Raw genomic sequence first — 8976 nt, 5'->3', positions numbered from 1 at the left:
AACAAAATGTAGTAAAAGCTGAATCAGCATTCAAACAATTAAACACATGAGCTGGATGAGTGAGGGCCTTTGGTGTGTGTGTGTGTGTGTGCACGGTGTGTGTGTGTGGGCGTTGAAAAGACGCCAGAAAAAGTGTGTCCAGATGGTCGAAGAAGATTAAGGACCATCTGCCAGCGAGCGATCCGAACCCACCAGGAACCAGAAAATTCATCACTTTCTCAACGACCACACCGAAAACCTGACCGAGAGACATCATTATGCTGACATTAATTAGCTGTGGCGGCCATCTTGAACCCATCTGACTCCAGTAATCAGCTGTGATCACTTTCTGAGCTTCATTCAAACCCATCCAGTGGACTCAGGAGATATTTTGCTAACAGACGGACAAACAGAAGGTCGGGAGGTCGATCTCTCCCACAGAGAATATGTGACCTCATCCTGATGACACACTGTCTCTGCAGGAAGCACGCACACACACACACACACACACACACACACACACACACACACACACACACACACACACACACAAACACACACAGAGTTGTGCTGCAGCAGATGGCAGCAGATGTTAGTTGGTCCCTCAGAGGGTAGAGATGTTCCTAAAGCTGTCTGGAAAACATTTTCTGTCTCGCTGAGTGTTTCTGTTTCAGGGTGTGTGTGTGTGTGTGTGTTCAGGATGAATCTTTGTGATGCTGAACAACAACCAACAACAGGTTCACACCTGAAAGGCGAAACGTTTGTGCAAATTAAAAAAAAGAACCGTGACGTTTGGACGATGACTCGTTAATAGTTTAAACGCTGACTCAGCATTTTCTCTGGGTTGTTTGTAATCAAACTACTTCAAACTTCTGAATACTTTATTTTTTTAACGTTCGGCTCAATCATCAGTAGTCATTTTTGAATTACTGAACTTTATTTACAAATAATTTCCCACAGAAACACGTGGAGATCCTCCAAAAACTGAAATCTGCTTCAGCTGCTGTCTTCTCCCGCTACCTTTAGCTACTATACTACTAATTTAAGCTTTTAGCTAGTGGTTTGGTATTTTTGCCTTTTAGGACAGTTTTGATAGCTTTGAGCTGTTTTCTTTTAGCTACAATTAGCTTTTAGCTGAAATATTGCTAACGTAGGTTTTGGGAATGTTTTTGCCACATTTAGATTTTGGCTAGTTCTGCTAATTTTAGCTGCTTGCTGCTGCTTTGCTCATCATGCTGAGAACAGCACCCCCACAGTGAAGCACGGGGGCGGCAGCATGATGGTGTGGGGATGTTTTTCATCAGCAGAGGCTGTGGACTGAGACGGAGTTAAACAGAGAAAGTCTTGTTGGAACCCTGATTTATTTTATTTTTATCTAAACTTAGCTGAAGAACGCTCTGCTGGTTTCAGGAGAACCAGTTAAAGGTTCTGGAACGGTCCGGACCAGAACCCAACTGGTCTGATTTAAATGTGTGGCATTCTCTGTTTTTAATAATTCTGTTATTAGAATGATTAGGATGGAATTAGATTGAATAAAGTTTTCCTTAATGGGAAACTAAAACACAAAGATTAAGTTTATATATCTGCTTTTTAACTAAAGTTAAAATAAAGTGAATTTAAAGAAAAGTTCAACAAATCGGCTCTTTTCTGGAGCTGGAGCTCCTGTTGAAGATCTGCAGCGACGTGACTCAGAAATGAAGCTGCTTCATTACTTTAAGCAGGCGGCTCGCTGAGGAAAACCAGTTTAAATTACTCATTAACAGCTTTGTACTGCACACACACACACACGGCCGTAATGTTTCCAACACGCAGCTCTTCTTCGTGTGTTTGTGTCGAAGCAGACTCCGAGGTAAAGAGCCCTCAGCTCGATCTATAAACCATCTCCTCTGCTCTAAAACCATCGACGTCTGCAGCTGCAGACAGTCTGAGCAGAAAGAAAGAAGCCTCCACGGGAGACCAAACCATCCCAGACCTGAAGCTGGACCTGAAGCCGGGCCTGAAGCCGGGCCTGAAGCCGGACCTGAAGCCGGACCTGAAGCCGGACCCAGTACCATCAGACGGACCCGAAGCCGGATGGCCTCAGGCACAAACCCAGCACCAAGATCTTTATTCAGTCAAGGAAACAGAGAAATCACAAACACAACAGGAGTCAGGTGGTTCCTGATCAGAAGCAGCTGCTGAGCATCCAGGTGTGTTAACACAACACCAGGGTGGAAAGACATCAGCAATGACCTGCTGTGAAGAGTCAAAGGTCATTTCCAGATTATCTGGAGTCCATCGTTCTACAAAGAGAAAGAATATTCACAAGAGGAAACAGACAGCTGCTGATCTTCACCCTGAAGGTCAGACCGTGCAGTGAGCTCCATCTCAGACTCTACAGGCCTCAGTCAGTAGGTCAAAGGTCAAAGGTTAAAGCCTCTTCTCTCTAAAACCAACATGGCAGCTCGACTCAGGTTCATCTGAAGGAACCAGAAGACTTCTGGAGCAGAACCAGAACAGAGGACAGCTGTTTACCCAGAATGCACGGTGGTGGAGGGCTGATGGTTTGGGCTGATTCTGGAGTCAGATGTGAGGCCATCTGTCCAACAAACAGGACAATGATCCCAAACACAGCAGAACGGTCCAGAACCAGAACCAGAACCTCAGAACCTGACTCCCTCTGACTGCAGCTCACAGCAGCATGAACAGAGATTCACACAGAGACTGATTAACATCATTAATTCTAAATAACTCTGTGAAAGTTTTTCTGTTTAACATGAGTCATGATTCAGAAGAGAACCACATTATTCTTCGCTTTCATCCCAGTAATTATCCAACCGGAGTGGGCGTTCAGAATCTGCTGCGTGGCTGTAACTGAACCTCACACTCCAGGCCACGTGTGGCCAACTACAAACAACCCCGGAGTTGTTTACTCGTCAATAAAAGCCCGCCAGCCCGAGCTGCACGCAGGCGCCGCAGGAACCCGGAGAGGAAACCCGGAGCCACGTCTGCTCGACGTGGACTCTATAAACCAGGACAGGAGCTGGACTTACAGGCATGGAGTCGTCCTCTCCCACAGAGTCCTCGTGGTCCTGGTGTGGGTCCTGAAACACACAACAAACACGGGTCACACCTGAATACACACCTGGACACACACACGAACACACCTGAACACACCTGACACAGACCTGGACACACACCTGGACACACAACTGGACACACACCTGACACACACATGAATACACACCTGATACACACACCTGAACACACACCTGAATACACACCTGATACACACACCTGAACACACACCTGAATACACACCTGATACACACCTGGACACACACACGAACACACCTGAACACACCTGACACAGACCTGGACACACACCTGGACACACAACTGGACACACAACTGGACACACACATGAACACACCTGTCACACACACCTGAACACACACCTGACACACACCTGATACACACCTGAACACATCTGAACACACCTAGTTTTATCTCTGCTGCTACTTCTTTTTAAATAAATACCAAGAATAACCAGATTTTTTTTTAAATTATAATTTAAAGTAGCTGTTTTAAGTTGTTTTTTATAACTTTCTGTTTTAAAATCTTTTGATTGGTTTATAAGATTATTTTAAATTATCCTATAAACGTAAATCAGCTGAGTGAAAACACGACGATGTGAGCTTTTATTCTGAAAGGCTCGGCTCGATGGAAAAAGATCAGACGTTCCCAGTCTGAGGCTCATGAGGAGAACCAGCAGCAGGTTCTGCTTCTCCAGAACCAGAAAGACAAACAAACAAACAACCAGCCGACAGAGACGTCGGACGCTGCTGCAGAAACATCGTCAGATGGGCGATAATGTTTCTGCAGCAGCACAGATCAGACAAACACGACGTTTAAATCCTGAATTTGTTCTCATTTGAGCTAAAAGCTGTTTTCACTCCACAGGTTGTTTCCCTGGAACGTTCCCATAAACAGCCGAAACGTCTCTGCGTCACGTCAGCTGAAGATCAGCTGAAGACCGGGAGCCCGGTTCAGCTCCGGACCATGACTCTACCACCGCCGTGCTCCGCTGCCACCGAACCTGTTTTACTGCAAGTTTATCTAATCCGAGCAGCCGAGGCTACAGCTGATTTAAAACCTGCTGTTTGATTTAACTTAACACAACCGAACTTAGCTTAACAGCTTCACTTCATTTAGCTTAAAGGCTAAAAGCAGCAGAATGACAGCTAAAAGCTAAACTAGCACAGGCAGCTAAAAGCAGAGTCAGTAGCTGAAGCAGATTTCAGAGAATCTGGCTTCAGCTGCTGAGCTGAAATCTGGGTGGTAGTAGCTGAGAGTCCTCTGAGCTCCCAGGACTTCAGCTTAAAGTTTCTTTCATCTTTAAGGTTCTTCATGTTCACATGTCACAACTCAAGAAGAAGAAGAAAGCAGGAGGTCAAAGGTCGGTGCTGCAGCGAGCAGGTCCGGACCTGTTGGAGGAACCCGACTGCAGAGACTCACGGCTGAAACATGTTTGACTTTTTCTGTCTCCAACACAGAGACGTGTCTCCGAGCTGCGCCATGTGACGCCGCAGACAGGAAGTGGACTGTTCCTGAATCGTGCGCCTGCTGAGGCTCCGCCTCCCGATCGCTGCAGAGACTCACAAAGTCAGGGGAGGAAGACAAGGACGAGCACCAGAGCTGGTTTCGTTTTGGACCAGAACCCCAGTTCAGGGGGACAAAGAGTCCTTTCAGGACAGAAGTCCTGACAGACCTGCAGGTCAAACAGGTCCTTCTCGATCTGAACATGAGTCACGTTCTGTCTCCCTAAGATCCACTCAGGCTGAATCTGGTCCACTCAACCCGGTTCCAGGTCCAAACACAGAGACATTCTGAGGACGAGGAGAGCGAGGGAGTCATCCGTCTTCAAACCTCTCAAGGTGTCCAGCGGTGCAGGGACATCCTGGGGACAGCTCTGGACAGGTCAGGTCTGCAGGCGGGTCGGTCCAGAATTCGTCCCCTCTTCTTCCTCAGCCTTTGGAGCAGAATGTGGTTCGAACCCTGATCCAGGCCCAGAACCATCAGAACCCTGATCCAGGCCCAGAACCATCAGAACCCTTACTTAAGCCCAGAACCATCCCAGAACCGGGCTTTTGGACTTGTTGCTGACAACAGTCTCGATGTTCCTTTTCCTCTTTGGTCCACATCGTCCAACAAAGACCGGGAGTTCTGACCCGTCTGGTCCGGGTCTCCACTGATGGTCCGATCCAGTTGGAGCCGCTCCTGGACCGGGTCAAAACTAGCGCCATTTGGTCCAGCTGTTGATGAATGGCGGTTCTGTTTCAGGCCGGTCCAGTTTGGACCTCCAGATCCCTTGGATGGTTCTATGATTTTTATTTCAGTTCCAGATGTTTGCAGGTCTGAGCTGAGGAAGTTTTTCCCCGACCATGACACTCCCACTGCCGTGCGAGGTCCTTTGGGCCAAAAAAAACTGAAGCTCCTCCAGATTACTTCAACAGTTTCCTGATTTATTTGTTTGTAAATAGTTTTAAAGTGCAATAATACGTCAAAAAACCACTGTACAGTGTTGTCTCCTCACTGCAGTGTTTTTCTTCACTGTACAGTGTTTTTCTTCACTGCACAGTGTTTCCACTGCAGTGTTTCCGACCTTTAATGACCTCTGCGCAGCCTGAACACCAGCAGTCGCTGTCATCAATAATCTGCTCAGATTTTCGGCTCCGGGACGTTTTTGTTTTTCTTTTTTTTGTTTCCAAACGATCAGCTGCTTCGGTCTGAAAGTTTCGGCTGCTTCACCTGCAGTAAGTTCTGATTCGTGGCTTAAAACAAGATGATTTAAAGAAAACAAAAGAAAACTTGAGTTCAAAACCTCCAGAAATCAGTTTCAGTTTGAAGGATCTCGCAGAGAAAAGTGATGCAGAACGTTAACGTCTCAAAAACCAGAATCTGCTGCTGAAATATTTTGAAATTTAAAGAAACGAGAAGCAGAAAGAGACGAATGAAGACAAAGAGGAAGACAGAGACGACTAAAGGAACAAATAAAGAGACACAAGCAGATTAAAACTTTCAGTAAAAAACTGTAAATAAAGTTTAATATTTTAGATAAAAGTTTCTGTTGTTTTATAATCACAGACGTCTGGTGGTTTTTACAAACATTAATGTTTGAACTGAATTAAAAACAGCTTCAGGTGGAGCTGCAGCTTTAATTTACTGATTTTATTCATCTTTGGATTTCTGAAACTTAACTTTGAAGAATTAAACCAATTATTTTTAAACTTTTTGTTTCCTGTAAAGTTATTTTATTGCTTCCAGCAGATAAATCTGCCTGTTTGTTTGTTTTAATTTGAATTTATTGTCTCACTCAGTAAAAACAACAGATTTCATGAAGTTTTCCTGCAGCTGAACTGAGTTTTTGTTTTTATTTTCTGTTATTTTGCTGTTTTCAGGTTTAACCCTTTAAATACAGCTTGTTGAACTTTACTGATCTGTTAGCTGAAGGTTACACCTTCCTCCTCCTCCTCCTCCTCACCTCTCCGGACGGACCCCCCACCGGGACCCTCCGCCACGGATCCGCCAGCTGAGCCAGAGGCATCTCCTCCTCCTCCTCCTCTTCCTCCTCCTCCTCTTCCTCTGTTCGGCTCCTCTTTGATCCTCCCTCCGTCGACTCTTCACCTCCTGCCGCCTCCTCTTCCTTCCTCCCTTCTTCTTCTCCTCTTCGGAAATGTTCTCCCGGTCCCGCGGGTCGGCTCGAGCCGAGCGGCCGGGCTCTGATTCCGGTTCTGGTTCGGCTCAGAGACCGCCTCTTCCTCCGCGGAGTCCGACACGAGACCCGGAGCGGCCCTTCCTCGGAAACTGATCCACTTCACCGATCTCTCTCTCTCTCTTCCTCCTCCCTCCTCATCCTCCGCCTCCCGCTGCGTCTTACTTCCGGTCTTTCCCAATATGGCGGCCGGTGTCGCCTTACCTGCCGTCGCGCTGTTGACGTCACAGCAGGAGGCGGGCCTTGAGAGCCCGAAAACTATTTTTTTCTTTTTTTTGCTTTTTAGTACATTACTTTTTTATTTTTATTTATTCTCACCTTTTACTGTTTTATTTTTTTCATATTTTTTAAAACTCATCCCTTTTTTTCTTTGTTCTTTAATTTTTAATACATTTTCAGTCTTTTTTTTTTCTCCAGTTTTTCACTTTTACTCATTTCCTTTTTTTGCCTTCTTTCTAATTTTTCACATAAACTGATTTTAGGGAAAAATTAACTCATTATCTCGTAATTTAAAGGCGTTAATAAATCCAAATGTGCAGTTTTTCGTCACCACTTTTATTTCCTCTAAAATCTGCCTTTAACTTTAATTTCTCTGGTTTATTCGTCTTTTCTAATGTTTAAAATGAGTTGATTTATTATTAAAGTAGACCGGGATCCAACAGAAATCATTTTATTTGATCTTATGGTGACTAAAAGCAGAAAACTGATGCTGATTTGTCTTACAGCGACCCCTGCTGGTGGATAGAAGAAGAACAACAGTTTAGCTTTAATAACCTTCTTTAAATTAAATAATTAGTCATTCATGCAATTTCTTCTCATAATTTATTTAATATCTGTTCTCAGTTACATCATTCAACGTTCTAATAAATAATAAAACTTTCTGTACAACTTCAAGTTTGTCCAAAAAAACTACAATAAAACTTGTTTCCTGTTAACTTATTTTGATTTATAGCTCCGTCTCCATCTTGTCAACATCCCCAGTCCCTCCTTTGAATCCAGTCCAATAAATAAAACTGGAGTTTCTACAAGTTTACAGGACGTTTAAAAGCTCCTAAAAAGGATTTTAACCCTGATTAAAGCATCATGAACACATGAAACCTTAGTTTTGTGCGCATGTTTCAAACCGCAGACAATAAACTTTAAAGAACATCTTCATGTTCTCATAACGAGGAACCAGAACTCATCCCAAGTACAACAAAAGGAATAAATTAGACTTCTATACAAAGCTGGAAATAAATAAAGCCGGCAGGTTTCAGCTGAGGACTGGTTCAGTTCTGGGAGGACTCGGGAGGACGGAGTGTGTGTGTGTTTCAGGGGGACGGGTCTAGCTGACAGACTTCAGTCTGGACCAGGGGTGTACCCCGCGGACGTCCAGCGGCGGGTCGCTGCAGAACACGTGGTTGCACAGATCCTCCAGCGGCGGCTCGGGATCCGAGGTTGAGAACTGAGCGGCGTCGTCCACCTCCTTACGGATCTCCGTGTCGATTTCCTGACGGGAGAAACGAGACGATTAGGATCTGATTTTCCAAACAGGAACTAACGGGAAGTTTCTGGGTTTTTACAGGAACAAGTGACGCCGGAGATTATCCATAAACCAATCAGATGTTCTTCGTCCTCCTCCACTTGAAGTGAGGAACATTCAGAGGTTTCTGACAGGAAACGCTCGTCGTCCCGCAGCTTCAGTCCTCTGATTTCAGCTCTGCACTCGTGATGCAAGTTCAGCGCCCGGTTCCTCTTTTTCAGCCAAAAACAACTCCAGTAAATTTCCACTTCTGTTCAGCTGAGAACGGCAGCTAAAGCAGCTCGTTAGACTCCTGGTTTTTACCAGATATCAGCCGAAGGAAACCAGACCAAAGGAGAGACGTTTACCCAGAATGCACTGCTTCATGTCTAGAGAAACTCAAGCTTAGCTCATCAGCACAAACACCTCAACTGCTGAGCAGAAACCAATGAGCTGCAGCAACGCTGGAAAGAAGAGTGGGCCAGAACTTCTCCACAACCCCACCTTGAACTCCTCTGCAGACGCCATCTTGCTGCTCAGCATTCGCTCCTTCAGCATGGAGATCGGGTCATTCTTGCTGCGGACCTCCTGGATCTCCTCACGCGTTCGGTAGCTGCAGAACACGACAGAACGGGAGGAAAGAACGCCGAGAGCTGAAACGGAGTTAAACAGAAAGAGCAGAAGCTAAGAGCAGCTAAACAGAAGCTAAGAGCAGCTAAACGGAAGCTAAGAGCAGCTAAAC

At 45.3% G+C, this 8976-nt stretch overlaps 2 protein-coding genes across 4 annotated transcripts in view; both read right to left on the bottom strand.

Annotated features, from left to right (window-relative positions):
* rps6ka3b (ribosomal protein S6 kinase, polypeptide 3b) overlaps positions 1-6865 on the bottom strand; it is a 31665-nt gene extending 24800 nt beyond the window's left edge. The window contains exons 1-2 of the mRNA XM_037973141.1: positions 6503-6865; positions 3012-3062 (exon numbers count right to left, since the gene is read on the bottom strand). Coding sequence (XP_037829069.1) covers positions 3012-3062; positions 6503-6565 — 114 coding nt within the window. The 5' untranslated portion in view covers positions 6566-6865. The remainder of the gene's footprint in view (positions 1-3011; positions 3063-6502) is intronic.
* Positions 6866-7536: 671 nt separating this feature from the next.
* The window catches only part of LOC108228673 (pyruvate dehydrogenase E1 component subunit alpha, mitochondrial), a 6854-nt gene continuing 5414 nt past the window's right edge, over positions 7537-8976 (bottom strand). For all 3 annotated transcript variants that reach the window (XM_017404265.3, XM_017404266.3, XM_017404267.3), the window contains 2 exons: positions 8739-8847; positions 7537-8222 (listed from right to left, as the gene is read on the bottom strand). In XM_017404265.3, coding sequence (XP_017259754.1) covers positions 8058-8222; positions 8739-8847 — 274 coding nt within the window. In that variant the 3' untranslated portion in view covers positions 7537-8057. The remainder of the gene's footprint in view (positions 8223-8738; positions 8848-8976) is intronic.

This window comes from Kryptolebias marmoratus, linkage group LG21 (genome assembly GCF_001649575.2).
Source record: "Kryptolebias marmoratus isolate JLee-2015 linkage group LG21, ASM164957v2, whole genome shotgun sequence".
Classification (NCBI taxonomy): Eukaryota; Metazoa; Chordata; class Actinopteri; order Cyprinodontiformes; family Rivulidae; genus Kryptolebias; species Kryptolebias marmoratus.
This window is presented reverse-complemented; position numbering and strand designations above follow the sequence as displayed.